Source organism: Sturnira hondurensis, unplaced genomic scaffold (assembly GCF_014824575.4).
Source record: "Sturnira hondurensis isolate 20B ecotype Veracruz unplaced genomic scaffold, ASM1482457v3 Scaffold0017416, whole genome shotgun sequence".
NCBI lineage: Eukaryota > Metazoa > Chordata > Mammalia > Chiroptera > Phyllostomidae > Sturnira > Sturnira hondurensis.
The window spans coordinates 602,040-619,127 of record NW_028090047.1 but is presented as its reverse complement, the minus strand read 5'-3'; the positions used below and the strand labels follow the sequence as shown (position 1 = coordinate 619,127).

At 35.1% G+C, this 17,088-nt stretch overlaps 1 protein-coding gene across 1 annotated transcript in view; it reads right to left on the bottom strand.

Moving 5' to 3' along the window:
- Positions 1-546: 546 nt before the first annotated feature.
- CFAP47 (cilia and flagella associated protein 47) overlaps positions 547-17,088 on the bottom strand; it is a 328,185-nt gene continuing 311,643 nt past the window's right edge. The window contains exons 60-63 of the mRNA XM_037067787.1: positions 12,865-13,036; positions 8,178-8,339; positions 4,206-4,374; positions 547-759 (exon numbers count right to left, since the gene is read on the bottom strand). Of these exons, the coding sequence (XP_036923682.1) occupies positions 547-759; positions 4,206-4,374; positions 8,178-8,339; positions 12,865-13,036 (716 nt within the window). The remainder of the gene's footprint in view (positions 760-4,205; positions 4,375-8,177; positions 8,340-12,864; positions 13,037-17,088) is intronic.

Sequence of the window (17,088 nt, the reverse complement as noted above, 5' to 3'; positions counted from 1 at the left end):
ACAAGAGACTAACCTCTCCCCTAACCCCTCACAAACCCTGCCCTTTTTCTTTTAAAAACCCCATTCTTGCCTCGCCCCCTGGGATTGCAGTCGATGCCCACTCAGCCCACCTGTAAGTGCAGCATCAAATAAAGGCACTTGGATCAGATCATCTGGTTCCTTCTGCCTCTATTTCTCTTGCATTTCTAATACCATCTTATATGACACTTCACCATTCATGTTTTAAAGGTTCATAAGCAATGTCAACATGAGAAAGTGAACAGCACCAGTAATAGAAATAGTATTGTCATCAAAATCACAGTTTTCAGTTTTACTATAAATGTACTCCTGTAGTTTAAAAGTGAACCAATCAATATTTGCATCCAATCTGTTAACTTAGAAATTAGATATAACATATTCAGAGAATAGATTTACCATTAGACATAAAGTATATAAGACCTGTTATAACTGAAATATTATAACTCAGAAATAGTAAAAAGACAAAATAACAATCGCGAAAATATGTTCAGATTTAATTAAGAACAAGAAATATTTTGGAAAAAACATTTATTTTTTCTTCAACATTAAAGGGTCACCCTTGATGGTAGATGACACCCCTGTGCTTGGGAGCTTAGCATTTTCAGTGATAAAATCGTGCCGATAAATTGGCCTGTTGTCAAACTTCTTGTTAGTTGCGTCAATTCTGGCTTTTACATTCATTGGTGGCCCAATGACTTCAGGAAATCCATTGACAGCATACAAATAGTACTTATCTTCTGTCTGGAAACAAGGAGAGGAAGAAATTCTGTACAAAATATGCAAGGACTGAGAAAACTGTAGGAAAACGTTAACCAAATTAACACCCCTCTTCTCCATGTAAGATCTAGGAAACATACAAAACTGAAAGAGCATGGATAAAAGCAAACAATATGGAAAATCAATTCAGAAAAGCATTTGGCTTTATGTATTAAGAAGCATTCACTAAGTAGTTTTCCACAATTACAGGTCTGCCCTGTGAATGAAATAAGCAACCATCTGATGTAAATGGAAGCAATCTATTGGTGTGCATGACACTGTTGCCCAGCAGGAACCGTAACTAAGGGAAACAGTACACTGCATGGTGAACCTATACATGACAACTTAAGTGTGGCTATAGAACCAACTGCCAAAATATGTGGAGCTGCTTCAGTTTTTGATTATGAAAGCACATAATTAACATAACCATTTAAAATTTCTGAGAATGATGTAAAATTATTAATGACAATCATAATCTAAATCCAAGTCAGTACAATTTCCACATGGATTTCTTTTAAAATCCTTTATTTCTTCTGCATAATGCACAAGATGGCAATATTACATTAGGCGGTCTAGCATTTTCTGAATGGTTTTGCTCATACTTAAGTCCCACTGCTCCTGCAGAATTTCCTGACGCTGCTTGTTTTCATCTAGGATTTCTTCCTTGCAGTAAGATTTGTACCATGCATCTTCAGAAAACTAGTTCAGGGTAAGTCCAGGTCAAATGAATACTGCAGTAACATCAAGGTTTGATATCTATCAGAGGATGTTAAGTGCAGGCATTGCTTGCGCATCTGGAATGGCCTTCTTTTAATAATAACTGGCCCTTCTATCTAGTGTTCACAGTAATCATGCATTCAGAATCGATGAGTCAAAAGCAGAACAAATCAAATGTCATTCAAGTTAAATAACATTTTACTTCATATAAGAATGTTCAACTTGAAAAACAAAGCTACATTTTGGTGATTATACTTATGTATTATAAATTTGTACACTACAAGTGACCCACTTCATGAGTACAAATGGATAAGATACATCAGGAGACCTGCCCTAGGGCAGAGGGGACTAAAGGGGGGATAATGGGACAACTATAATAGCATAATCAATAAAAAATATTTTTTAAAAAAGACAGACCTGCACGAATGACCCACGCAGTGGGTACATGTGAGGGAGCTATATGAAGGGGGATGGGCACTCTTATCTGAAACCTAGTGAGTATAAGTGGGAACTACATGTAAGGATTTGTTCTTCCACCCAACACATCTCCAAGGTCCTTTGAAAATAATTGCTAAATGTTATTGTGTGCATTTCAAGTAAGATACAAATAATTTTGCCATAAATGATGGTGAGTGTATTTATATGTAGTACATAATATATAATCCAAATATATTTTTAGGAAGTTGTTCATGCCCTTTATTCTAACACTCCATACATATATTTTTAAATTAAAGAAATATGAGATTTATGAGTCAATCAGTAATTTGAACACTAAATAGATATTTTATATGTGCTGATCTTAAGAAATTATTTTCAATTTTTAGATATGCTAACATATCGTGGTTATTATTTTTGTCTTTTACAGGTTAACAAAAAATGTAAATAATAGCATATCTCAAATTTTCTTTTCTTTTTAAAAAAGATGTTATTTATTTATTTTTAGAGAGAGGGGAAGGAAGGGAAAATACAAGGAGAGAAATATTGATATGAGAGAGAAACTTCAATTGATTGCCTCTCATATGTATCCTGACTGGGGACCAAACCTGCAACCCAGGCAGATGCCCTGACTGGGAATCGAACCAGCAACATTTTGCTTTGCAGGGTGATGCCCAATCAAGTCACACTGGTCAGGGTAGATGTCTGAGATTTTCTTCAAAATAATATGGAAGGTGGGGAAAGGGGTGAGAATATACTTCAAGTAGGATTGGCCGTGAGTTAATAATTGTTCACACTGCATGATAACTGTATTAAGATGAATTATTCTATTTCTATACATATTTGGAATTTTCTATAATAAAAAGAGAACCAACCAAATGGTGATTTCTTAAACACAGTTCAATTTCAGCATCCCCCACACAAATTGTGTCAAAACATACCACTTCATTACTAAATGAAAACACCATGTTCTCAGCCGATGCCATATACCAGCTTATTCTCTAACAAAAACCCTTCTTCAGTTCTGCTTCCGGTGACTGAATTGTCAAATCGACAGAGGGAAACCAGGCACAGACTTAGTTGGCAAAGTGTCCTAAGTAGGTAATTTCAGAAATGTCCACTGTACCTTACATAAAATGATCACCATTTTAATTTGTAAATCTACTTTTAAAGATGTCACTTAATCTGCTTAGATTGAAAGGCTGTCTTTATTTTGCACAAAGCAGGTGCAGCAACATGAGCATTGAAATCAAGTATCAATGCCGCAAAGGGCCAGGTGCAGCAGGACCCTAGAGACTTTGTATTTTTACTACCTGGGTTGCAAGAACTCTCAAAAAAGTAAAAAATATAAATACTGCTCTCAAGCAGTACTCAACATTATTCTTTTCTCATATGCACTGAGTCACATCAGTCAGGGCAACAGTGGCATTTTTTCATACGTAACTGGAAAGTTGTCTTTCACCTGAATGTTTTTAGTAAAATATATGTGTAAAAATTTTATGGAGAAATTTGGGTACATTTTCAAAATTGTATATGTTAACTCTTAATAAAATGATCACTTTAACAGACTTTTACAGTAATGGCCAGGCCCATTTTACAGGGTGTTTTTTTCAATTCAAAATAGATTTTGTCTTCTACTTAATCTTCTCCATTTTAGACTTTAACATTCTGATACTACCTTAGGCTTTAATTAAAGTTTTCAGAAATCTCTATCTCAAATCACCTAAAGTCCTTGATTAGGTTATCATACAAAACATTATGTTACTATAATATCACTTTGCAGTCATTATTTGTCTCTTCCCCATTTCCTTAATATGGAAGTAAAACCATTTCTTACTTCCCATTGGTGATGACATTTTTGTTGTAGTCTGTAATTAAAAGTTCTTTACCGGACATAAGAAAATTCAAATAAGACAGAGCAGTTGAAATATGTCACTTTTTAATGATAATATTGCTATTTTTTATCTGTGATCTTTGGGTGAAACCCTTTCTCCCTAGATCAGGGGTGTCAAACTCATTTTCACCAGGGGCCACATAGGTCTTGCGGTTGCCTTCAAAGGACTGAATGTGATTTTAGGACTGTATGAATGTAATTACTCCCTAACAGTTAAGCAAGAGCTTGGTATTGCTGCCGGGTAGAAACGAGGTGCCAGGCTGGATAAAACAAGGTGGAGGGCTGGGTTCTGCCCATGGGCCTTGAATTTGCCACCTGTGCCCTAGATGATTTAATACATTTAGTAACAACAAGTACCCTTGTCTATTGCCTTTATAGAACTCACCTGTACTACTAATTTTGCTCTATAGTTTCTACCATACGTTTTAGGGGTATAACCCACAGTGAGGGCAATTCCATCAGTGTCACCAGGAGGAATTTCTCCAGCCTGAGGTTTTACAAAGAACTCAGGATCACTACCAGGCAGGAAGTATGCAGTGAATGGATCAGCATCTCTGAAACAAAAATATAAATATCATCTTTAAATTACATCATTAGTGCAGTCTCTTTGTGAGAACTTCATGAACAAACAGAGTTTATATCCTGGTGCACTAGCTAAAGTTAAACAGTAAAGCTGCTCTGCAGCTGTGAGTCTGATACTTGTCACTTAATGGGATGCTTACAGAGTAACAGTGAGGAGGCATCTTAAAAATTACTGCAGAGTGCCATTGTTCCCAGTAGGGCAAAATGGAATCTTAAAGATTTTTCCCATCACATCTTATATTTATAGTGTACAAAGAAGAAAATGCTTTCTATACTAACATTTGGAATAACTCAATGTCTTAATTGAAAAACCAGTTCTTCGTAAATAAATTCTTATCTAAAATGCCTGACCTCAGTAGCTGTTATAAAGCCTTTGATTTTACCACTCTTCCAGTGTGATATTTGCTCACTCTCCCTTCGTTCTCACATTGTGAAGAGAGAAGAAAGTAGTTTACTGGTTCATTAAAGATCCTTGGGCCTGAAGATGAGTTGCTATGATCTGAAGTGAACTGAGTGACATGTAAGATTCAAGTGACCAACTTCCTGTCAAGGGTTGATTACATTTTAAATGAAGACCATGGAAGAAGTTGAAGAACTTCTTGGAAGAATAAAGCAGGACAGAGGCACAGTGCATGGGAGTTTGTAAGTGAGAAATTAAAAATCCAAACTGACAGGGAGAGGCAGGGAGAAGGTAAAGAACTGTTCCTAGAACAGATCTAGCAGTGAAACATAGAAGATATGGGGGAGGGTTCAGGCTGGGATTTCCTCGTCCATTTGGGAAATGTGTATTGAGCATTATGGCAGAGGGTTTGAAAGGTGGGCTATGGATATCGGTGGCCTGGATTGGAATGCTAGCTCTATCTAGGTGCATGGCTTCAGGTAATTTACTAGCCTTTTTGTACCTCAGTTTTCATATCTGTTAAATGAAGTTAATTTCTTCTTTTTAATATTTTATTTATTTATCTTTAGAGGGGAAGGGAAGGAGAGAAGGAGAGAAACATCGATGTATGGTTGCCTCTCGTGTGTCCCCTGCTGGGAACCGGCCTGCAACCCAGGCATGTGCCCTGACTGGGAATCGAACCGCGATCGTGTGGTTCGCAGGCCCACGCTCAATCCACTGAGCTACACCAGCCAGGGTGAAGTTAATTTCTATAAAGCCACTAAATCATTGCCTGACATATGGAAACTGCTCTATGAGGATCAATCTGTATTAACATAGTCATCATTATGATGGTTGTTTTGAAGCATTTTATTACCAGTGCTAGGCATTGATGGATGATACAATTATGAACAAAGTTCACTACTGGAAATACAAAAGACAAGGAAAAAGTACAAAGAAATAAAACCTATGTATTGCCTAAGGAATGACTATATATATAAATGAAACCTGGCTGGAAACACAAGGCACATGCATTAAAAGAAAAACCATGAGTGGTTTACACAGTGCTATAGGAGTTTAAGGTCTAACTGGTCAAGTAAGATTTTATTGTGAGTAGAAGTACAATGAGTAGAAGTCAGAAAGTTGAAGAGGCATTAAGAAGGGCATGTAGAAGCAGAAAGAAAATGAAGACAAATGCAAAAGAGCAATGGGTACAACAGGCTCTGATAATAGTGACTTTTACCATAAGATGGGAAGAGAAAATCTGTTTTAGACAGCAAAGAGAGGAAATCGGGAAGGTCCGAGCAGGCTAGGACCATGAAGTGCATATATAATTCAGATGCCACCTTGGGTAAGAAACGGAATTATCAGATGCTTTTGATGAGGGAAATTTCATGTTAAAACATTGTTCTAAGGAGATTGGTTTTATTACAATGTATAAAATGGGCTGGAATGCAAGGAACTACAGATGGTATTAGTGAAATAAAATAGATGTAGAATTAGGAGCAGCAAATGGTAACAACATTGTGTATAATTAAAAAATATAATTTGGGAGTCTTATTCCAATTGTTTTTGTCCAATATTGCATTTGAGGAAATTATTGGTTATAAGGAAATCAGTTGAAACTGTTTCACTAGCCCTGAAAAACTTTTCAAATGCATTAAATCAATTTACATGTAATCCAAAATACCTAATAACTTGAAATATCTTTGGAAGTTGTAAATAAGACTACAAGGGATTCAAAGGGGCTAAGTGAAACTCAGTCTTACCCCATGTGAGAGATCCAAATATAACAGGTGATTGTACATTTAACTGTCCATCATTCATTTTGAACATTCATTTTGAACTAAGTACATAAGATGCCTCCAGGCATGCCTAGTTCCTTTGTAACCTTAATCTCTGTGGTGCACATGAGAACTAGCATGAGCCATCATGAAACACAGGCAAACAAGTCATTTGTTTTAGAACTTAAGGAAACGAGTAAGTCAAGTGCTGCCTTCCCCTACTCCATGTCTCAGATCTTGTATAATGTAAGTGGGGAATGTACTCACTATTACCCAGTAACATGAAACCCTTTACCCTCTGCTTATCAAAGGTGGGCTTTCTGTGATTAGTAGACAATCTTTCATTCATAAGAGATCTGACCTATATAGGCCCTGTAGCAAAGAAAATTAGGGTAATTATCATCAGACCCCAGTCAGCACTTTGAATATAGAATTTCGGGAAGCATTTATATGCTGGTTATTTGAAAACATCAATAAAACTGATAAACCTCTAGCCAAGTGAACTATAGGGAAAATATACGGCAAACCATAGGGAAAATGAACAGATCAGTGGTTGCTAGGGGTGGGAAAGAGAGATGTATAGAGAGAACATAGGTGATTTTTAGGACAGTAAGAATACTCTGTTGGATATAGTCATGGCTATGTCACTATGCTTTTGTGCATATCCTTGGAATGTTCAACACCAACAGTGAACCCTAATGTAAACTATGGACTTTGAGTGATTGTGATGTGTCAGTGTAGGTTCATCCTTGTTTAAAAATGTACCATTCTGGTGAGTGATGCTGACAATGGAGGGGGTTATCTATGCATATGTGGGCCAAGGGGCGTAAGAAACATCTCTGTACCTTCCTGTCAATTTTGTTGTAAGCCTAAAATTGCTTTTTAAAAAGTTTATAGAGAGACATAGTGAGTGGTTTTATTTATATGAAATATCTGAAGAAGGCAATGCTATAGAAATAAAGAGCAGATCACTGATTGCAAAGGGGCTTGAGGGAAATTTGGGAAGAAGATGGGAGAGTCATAGACCTGAATGTCGTTATGATAGAAAATTCAATACACTTTCCAAAAAATTACTGAAAGGGATACTTACAATGGATGAGTTTATGGTAGGTATAGTAAAACTAAAAAAAAAAGCCCTGTAAAAACATATTTCACATGTAAGATAGGGAAAAGTTTTGTGGTCATGTGGTCCATGTTATCACAAGTATAATAAAGATAGCTATGGCTGAGCAGAATGGTAATATAGAAAATTGAATCAGTAAGTAACTACTTCATAATCCCAAGCCATTAAAATTTACTGAAGAATATTCTATATATTTTGAACAAGTATATTAAAATGTCATTTGAAAAATAAACAGAAACATTATCCTAAATTTCAACATCTAATTATTTAATTTTGCTTCTTGGTTTTTTGTTTGGTCTTCACCCTGTAGGACCTATTTTCAAATTTTTAAATACAAATTATAAAATATATAAAGCTTTGATTCATAGAAGCAATATTGCTCTGGCTTAACCAGACACAATAGACATTTTCATTTTAAGTTTTGTTTCTCGGTTCAGCATAAATTACATTCACAAAACCAGTTACATACTCTTATTTGATATATATTACCTTTTCCCACTTGACAGCCAAAATTGAGTAACAGCTTCCTTCAATAAACGAGTCCCTGGGACATTAATGACACCATCCACATCAGGCTCCGTAGCAATCAACGTCATGGGAAAGTTCCAGACCCCATCTGTTTTGCACTCTATTCTCAGTATAACTTGAGACCTTGCATAGAAAAAAAAGATTATAATGGATACTACAGGATAACAAGCAAAGAGAACACAATACAGCAGATTGGAATCTAAGGTGAAAAATGTAAGCACACTTGGTGGTTTCTCTAGAAACACTGGGAGTTTTAATTCTTAGAAAATGTAGATGACTGTGAATTACACTTTCAAAATAACTTTTAGGTCACAAGTTATATTACCATTCTCCTTTTGAGGTAATTATTTTGTAGCATATGTTATTTACTCTCTAGTTATTTACTAAAAGTCAGGAACATATGTAGATCTGACTCTGAAAATTTTCTGTAACCAGCAGAAGAGAGGCTGGCAAATGGTCCTAAATGTTATGCTAATAGATGTTCCAAAAGGAAATTTTCTGTTCAAAATAAAATACTGTAAAAAGTTTTTTCAACCCTTGCCTCACCTAGAAAAATCATATTTTCTTGGAACATTTAACAAAGCCCCATGAAACTGACTTAAATTAAAGCTTTAAAAAAAGATTTTATTTATTTTACTTTTTAGAGAGGGAAAGGAGGGGAGAGAGAAACATCAATGTGTGGTTGTCTCTTATGTGCCCCCTACTGGGGACCTGGCCTGCAACCTAAGAATGTGTCCTAGACTGAGAATTGAACTGGTGACTATTTGATTCACAGGTGGGCACTCAAGCACTGAGCCACACCAGCCAGGGCAAAAGCTTTAAAAAATTATAACGTAATTAATAAATACCACACACAGCTTACACAATAACATAAAATTTGGTGGCAGTTGAGTTAATGAAGAGAGTAGAAATAGCCTTTCTAAGCCTTTGAGTGGGGACAGAGTAGTAGCTGAAGTTGAGGAACGGATACGTCTTTGCTTGCTTAGTGTGGAAATGACGCAAACATGATGTAGCAATATCACATGCCACATTGGACATGGAAATCACAATCCTCTTATGAAAAACTGTCAGGAAGAACAGTTTTGGAGACTCTTACCCTCTTTAAATAGATATCCAACCATTTAGAGACTAACTGGACAATATCTTACCAAATTTTGAAGCTGCACACACTAAACCAGCAATTTCACTATTAGTAATTTCCCCCAGAGATATGCATCAAAGATTTCAAGAAGTGATATGTATGAGGACGTTCACTTCTGCACTATTAATACTACCAAGAAAAGGGTGCCAAAATTTAAAAATAGTCCTTCAACAGAGTGCTGGTAACAATAAAGTGTATTGTATTAAACAGCAGACTTAGCCCATAATGACTGATACAGATTATTGAACATATATGCAAAGTGTAAACCTTACACCTGTACTTCTCTCAGTCTCCTGTTGTAGTAAATGAAACTGTATCCCTCTCAGCACTATTTCAAGAGCACTATTTTGATAACTGGTCTTCCTCCTTCTATTCTTGCCATCTACCAAGGAGGAGAGCACTTCCATAATTTCAAGCTATTGTTTTATTTTGTTTTTTTCTTATTTAACTCTGTATCTACCTCTGAACCATCCCAAATTCATATGGAGCAAGGAATGGAAGAAATAAAGGAATATGCATATCTATGTACAAAGGAGAATTGTTAAACGACAACAGATTATCACCCAGCACTCACAGAATTTTATGAATTGTGCACAAACTGTCCTAAATGAGTCCTCCCAATTTATTCTTCAGTCATTTCCAGTTGTTTCTACCATAAAAAACAAATTCATAGCCTCAAGACACTATTTGATCACATCCCTGCCAAACTCTCCAAACTGACTTTCTCCTTTGCCCATCATACTAGAGAAACACTGGCCTTCTAACTATAGTGTTCATGTCAAATGTTCTCCTGCATTTATTCCATCTTATCTAAGTCTTTGTTCAGACATTATCCTTTTAAGGAGTCTTAACTGTCCACTTACTTGATATACACCCTTCATAGCTCTGTGCTCCTCCTTATTAATTTCCATCTTAGGTCAATCTGAAATGTTTTGACATTTCAGATATCAAAACATGTTTCCCTTACATTTAATTCTCTCATCTATTGTACTCACTAGGCCATATAATAAAAATTCAGGGTTTTTTTCTGTCCTTTTTGTAGATGCTAATGATTTTTGAATAAATGAATCATGTTCAAATGAACAATGTCAACTAATTTCATTCAGTAGGCCAATTCTTTGAGTTAGTAGAAGCCACTGAGACAGGGTTTTTGGCCCATAGCAAGGAATACCACTCAGTTTCAGGGATGATTTTATGAACCATTTTATGGCCAATACTGTGGATTTCTAACAATGTGTATATGTGATATTTCTTATTCTGAGCTGTCTCCCCCAAAGTCTGTCAAATTGAACTTTGGTTTCTCATTCTGTTCCTCTCTTGAGCAGGTGAAAATTTCCAGGAAAAAGTTAAGATAATTATTTTTTCTAAAGATGACCTAAGACAAATGATATCTATCCCTTCTCTTTTTAAAGTCACATCTCTGTTAAATTAGAGTCATCAGAGAGATTCATGACAAAATTAACTGTTGCTCTCTTAAGTATTTACATTAAATCCTTGATTTTTTATTGATAGAAAAGGTCAAGAACTTTAGGAATAATATTCCTATTTTATTTCCTTTGTAAAACCACCATTTAGGACCCTGACCATTATTTTCATTATGCACAATACTATTCTGTGAAAGGATGGATGCTACAAATTACTTTGTATTTATTATTGTAAAACATGTTATATTTTCCTTTTACCAAAACATGATACTTTCTTTTTCCTCTTTACTTTTCCAACCAGGAAGGAAGAATTGAATTTAATACTTATTTTAATTACCTTGGTAAAGTGTAGTTTGGGTATAATTATATTTTGTTCTTTTTTTTCACAGTTTAGAGCAATTGGTTCTATTTTAGTTTTTCTCATTTAACTGTGTGTCTTACAGTAAACCATCCTAAATATATATGGAAGAAGGAATGACAAAAATAAATATATTTTTGTCACAAATATGCACGAAATAGAATTCTTAAACTGCATCAGAACACCACACAGCACTAAAAAAAACGTATGAATCATGCATAGCAGTTGTCCTTAAATAAGTTTCTCAAACATTCATGAAGAAGTTCTAAATCCACAAAATGTTAAATGAGTATAAATTCACATTTGTTCTGCTCATATTCACTAATAACATTTTCCTCTTTTGGTTGTTGCTGGTAATTTGCATATCACTAAAATTAATACAAATCTAAATGTATAAAAATACTGACAAATAAGCATAGAAAACTATGAAAATGAAAGAGAAGATAAAAGAGGGTTATGTCAATGTTTATAGTGTACTTTCTTCTTGTAGCTTGACTTTATTACCACTTCGTGAAGTTGACCCTTGTATCTTTCAGTTGTTGGACTACATATTCACAACCACTTTAAATATATGCATGGCTACATCAGATACATAAGTGAAGTACAGAAATGATTAAAAACACAAGTAATACTTGTAATAGTTTTTTCATTGCAAGGCTATATTTTGCACTTTGTGCATATTGTGGTTCTGATCAGTATCACTGCATTAAGATATAAATAACACCCTATTTCAGATGTGACCTATTCCATAGTATTTGCAGGTACTAAGTATCAGTTACCTACAAAGTAAATATAAAGACCCCCGAATGAGGCTTCCCAGTGGACATTTAAAGTTCGCTATTCTAACAGATTCCAATAGAAACCTCTTAAACATTACTAAACTATGTGCAACGTTGTGGCTTTAGGTGGTAAAAGTGTAATGACAGAAATTGCAAAGTAGAAAGAACATAGTTTAGGATTTTTATCATTTGAACTGGTTTTGAGAAGGATCAAGAAACATCATGTTGCCAATGTATAATGCAAAGTCAATATTTCTTTTTCCTTTCTTAAAAAAGATTTTCTTTATTTACTTTTAGAGAGGGGGAAGGGAGGGAGGAAGAGGGACAGCAACATCCATGTGTGGTTGCCTCTTGCACGCCCCCTACTGAGGACCTGGTCTGCAACCCAGGCATGTGCCCTGACTGGGAATCAAACCAGTAACCTTTTGGATCACAGGCTGGCTAGGGAGTCATACTGGCCAGGGATCTTTTTTTCACTAAAAGATATTTATTAAAGTATAGTTGGCATATACTGTTCGATCAGTTTCAGGCATATAACATTTATGATTATCCATTTACATGTGATCACCACACTAAGTCTAGTAACTATGTGTCACCATGCAAAACAATCACAATGATATTCCCTTTTACCTTTTTATTTTTACAAGGCAGACTGTTCTCTTTTGTTAATATTATACCCTAATGACTATAGGGAGGTCACAATTCAGGAAGGGTATCTTAAATCTCTAATCATTTGGACTCTTTCCTTGTTAGACAACTTTTGTAGCCGTATAGCTAGAAAAATAATCTAGTTCAAAATACTTACCTCAACAGCATCAAGTGGACCAGCATTTGGGTTGTATTTGGAATACAATCCAAATATTAAAAAATTGAAAGAAAATCAACATTATTTATTTTGAAAGAGTAATAATAGTGCTTAAAGAAAAAAGGATAAAAGCAGGTGTACCTTAATGGTTTCCTTGGTGAAAATAGCAGGTCAAAGTCCAATGTTATCAACTGAGTCTTGTTACTGTAAGTTTTCTTTGTCATAGATATAGCTATGCAGGGCTTTAACTCAGACTTCATTTTTTCAGACTTAAATATAAGTTCATATTCAAATTCACGTTTTAAAGGTAGAACTAGGAAAATCAAGATTAAAATGCATTTAAATTTAATTAAATATGTATAGAATGGACATCAGTTAGTTACATGTCAACACTAATCATAAACAGGTATTTAGAGGGAGGGAGAAGGTAGATGTTATTTGATGTGATCATAATACCTCGTATAGTACCAGGTGCATAATAGCACTCAGTATGCTTCTGTTAAAAGGTAAATAAATAAACGAATGAATATAAAAAAGTCACCAAAGATAATTCCCACCAGCTTTAAATCTTTAAAATTCAGAATCATAAAATAAGAAGTAGCCAAATGGAAATGAATAGTCATAATTTACTGTAAAATATAAATAACATGACATGTTCTATATAATAACTGTATTAAAGGCCTATAGACATAATGTATAAATAAAGATTTGAATTGAGTTTAATCAATATCAAAACAGTATCCCAATCTATTAGGGCAGGAGTTTCAAGTTCTGGTTTATTTTGCTAAAAGAGAAAGTTCTTCATGTTTTAGTCTTGGAGTATTATAGATAATATGGTTAACCATATTTTCTTAACCAGTCAGTTACCAGAGGAAAGTTACATCAGGGTGTTGTTAGGTACATCTGAAAAATATCTAAAAAAAGACAGGACTACATAGAAGAGAAGCACAAACATCTATTATATTTACTCTCCACACACGTTAGGAGCCCAGATTCAAAGTCGAGGACTTTGTTGCATGTGGGTCATGGAAGAGAGGTCAGAGAATTGGTCTACAGCTGAGCTAATTTCTAAAATCTTTCTTTAGTGTATAAGGCAAAAGTGATCAAAAGTGATCTTTGGCTTCACAAAAGTGATAGCCACTTGGCTCTAAGAAATCCTAACAGAAAACAGACCACCTTTTAGATATAGTTGATTATAATTTCTGCAACAGAACTCTGAAAAATAGTTTGGGTATAACAAGCTCAAGTCACATTGAATGATTCCTCAGCAAACCTTGTTAACTTAAAATGACTGACCCACACCCTCACAAGATCTCTTTTTTTCTTTTTCCACATGTAAAAATAGCCCTGGCTGGTGTAGCTCAGTGGATTGAGCGCAGGCCTGCGAACCAGAGTATCGTGTTTGATTCCCAGTCAGGGCACATGCCTGGGTTGCAGGCTAGTTCCCAGCAGGGGACTCACGAGAGGCAACCATACATTGATATTTCTCTCTCTCTCTCTCTCCTTCCCTTCCCCCTAAAGATAAATAAATTAACAAATCTTTTTAAAAAATAAATCTCTGAGCTTCTCTATTGCTGGTTTTCACCCTGTTGACAAATCGGCAATTGTTCCTATTGGTAATTATTCTTTGCTGTAGCTAAATCAATATGTCTACATATATTGTGTCTCTTTGTTTGGGGGATTGGATGTGGAAATGTTCTATAGGAAGCCATACTCTATACAGAGAAACTGAATTTAAGAAGCTGAAGAATGTTTCGCGGGGATAAAATTCCCATTTCAAGAAAGCAAATACTGTATGTAGTTGAGATTTGCATCTGTTTTTGCTTAATTACCGAAGCCTTCGTTGGAATGACTGTATCAGAATGATTATAGGAAAGGAGAAGTTAAATTTAGTTTCAGAACCACTGAACACTCTCTGGGGAATCTGTCACTATGGACGCAGTAATTCCAATCCTAAGAAGATCCATTGGTACAAAATACAGCAATGCTAATCAGCTAGGGGATGGAGTGTGGAGGTGAGGCAGGTAGAAACCACACAGGTATATTTTCCAAACTACATATGTCCCCCTTGTCTGTAACTTGAATATATTAACATGAGAATCTAAGGGAGAGGAACAGAATCAGGTTGGACAAAATCATGATAAACTGACATTCTGTATTATGTCTTAAAGTTGCTCTGTTGATTCTCTGCATTTTATTGGAAACATAAGAATCATGCCTTTTGCTATGTTTCTAAGTTGGAGAGAATCTATACAATACTTTCATGTGGACTAGGTTGATAAGAGTCAAGTCACTTAAGCCAGTGTAAATTAATTATCATCTGATTGTTAGCTCAAATTATTCTCTCAACACACACACAGCTCATAACTTTAAGAGTATACACAATTCTAAAGCAAATGTGTTTTAATAAATGTAGTTTTCTATAACACACATCACAATTTCAAAGTTATAAGTCAACAGCGCTTCAGACTATTTAACAGGTTTTTCAATATTGGAGGAAAATTCTGTTCTTTTAGAGCAAATCTTAAAAAGACACTTGAATTCATGAGATTACTAGTCAGGACAAATACATATTTAACTTCAATTGTGTTTTAATATGTATGTAAATATTTACTAACCTCTGGTTTTTTTCTATCTTACAACATATAACGCTTATCCCATGCTTGTTTTAAAGCACCTCCCATTTTCAATTGTGTCCTATTCTCTGAAGATTTGCATGAATACTAAGAGCTGTAGGTTTTATCCCAATTAAACTTTCTAGCTTTGGCTAAATTAACAAACATGAAGCAGATATTTTTTCCCCACATGCAACATCTAAATATACCTTAAAAACACAATATTGTTCTTATTATTTATTCATTTCTTTATTCATTCAGTGAATAATAATTGAAAACCTTCCCTGAAATAATGGTTCTTGTCCTCATGGAGGTTATGAGTGAAAGAACTGCTAATAAACTAACAATGGTATCATTAGTTTTTTAAAATATTACTGATAACTGGCCCTATGGACAAGTAAAGGAGGCTATGAGAGCAGAGGTCCTGAGGAGGAGACCAATACACCAAACTGAAAGGCAAGAGGAGCTACCTGGATGTAGAGAGAAATGAAATGCCTCCTAGGCATCTGAGAAGCATGGAGGAATTTTCCATAGTGGAAAAAAACTCAGCCCATTTGAGGAAGAACTTATATGGGTCAAGCAGAGAGAATGGAAAGAACTTGTCAAGCAGTAAAGCAGGCAAAGTTGGCAAGATAATGTCAGGTAGTGAGGATTTGGGACTTCTAAGAATAATGGGATGCTGCCAAATGTTTTAAGTATGGAACTGATGTGCTCATTTAATGTACACTGAGCAAAAGGAAATTAGGAGATAAGTTACTGAAGATTTCATAGTAGTTCAGTCTAGTTTGTGACTGGACAAGAGTGAGAGGAAGTTATAGATTAAGATCAAGAAGTATGCCCTGACTGGCAAGGCTCAGTTTGTTGGCCATTGTTCTGCAAAGCAAAAGGTCACCAGTTCTAATCCTGGTCAGAGAACATGCCTCCGTTGCAGGTTCGGTCCTAGGTCAGGGTACATGAGAGACGTAACTGGTTGATATTTCTCTCCTTCTCTTTCTCCCTTCCTTTCCCTCTCTCTAAAACATAAATAAGTAAAATATTAAAAAAGAAATGAAAAGAAATGCTCAGCTATGCATAAAGTGGGAACTATGTGAGCAGTCATAACTGGTAACTAGAATCACTGTGTTTATCACTTCAGTACTGCATTCATACCCTTAACATATACACAGAATATTTAATCAAAGAGGTTTCAGAGAATTTCAGTATATAATATATCTATGTCTAGCTATCTACCTATTTATCATTTCATAAAATAATAATGGTAATAATCATTTGGGTGTGGCAGCAAAGTCATTATACTGAACAAAAGACACATATGTTCCACGCAAATATTGTCCTTGCATAATTATCATTCAACAGAATGGTTGTATCATAGTGCCAGTATGTCAGACAGTGGGAGCTATGCTGGCCAAGGGTTTCTGTTACTTGAGTAAATTTTTCTCAGGACAATGGCTGAGTGTTATTCAATGAGGAAGAATATCACTAATTTTAAAAAAGAGAAAACTTTACTGAATGTGCTAAATAATCAAAAGGTATTGAATTGTAACAAACTTATTTGCAAAATAGTCTTTATGTATTGTCCTCTATAACAATACACAATCTACACACACTTTAATCTAAAGAAATACATTTCATAGAAAACCTAACAAAAGTGTCTCCGTTGTGGAGAAAGTAATATCAAAGTATAATAAACACTGTCATTTCCCTAAATTTCTGTGATGCTCTTTATTAATAATGGGCATATAAATTTGTT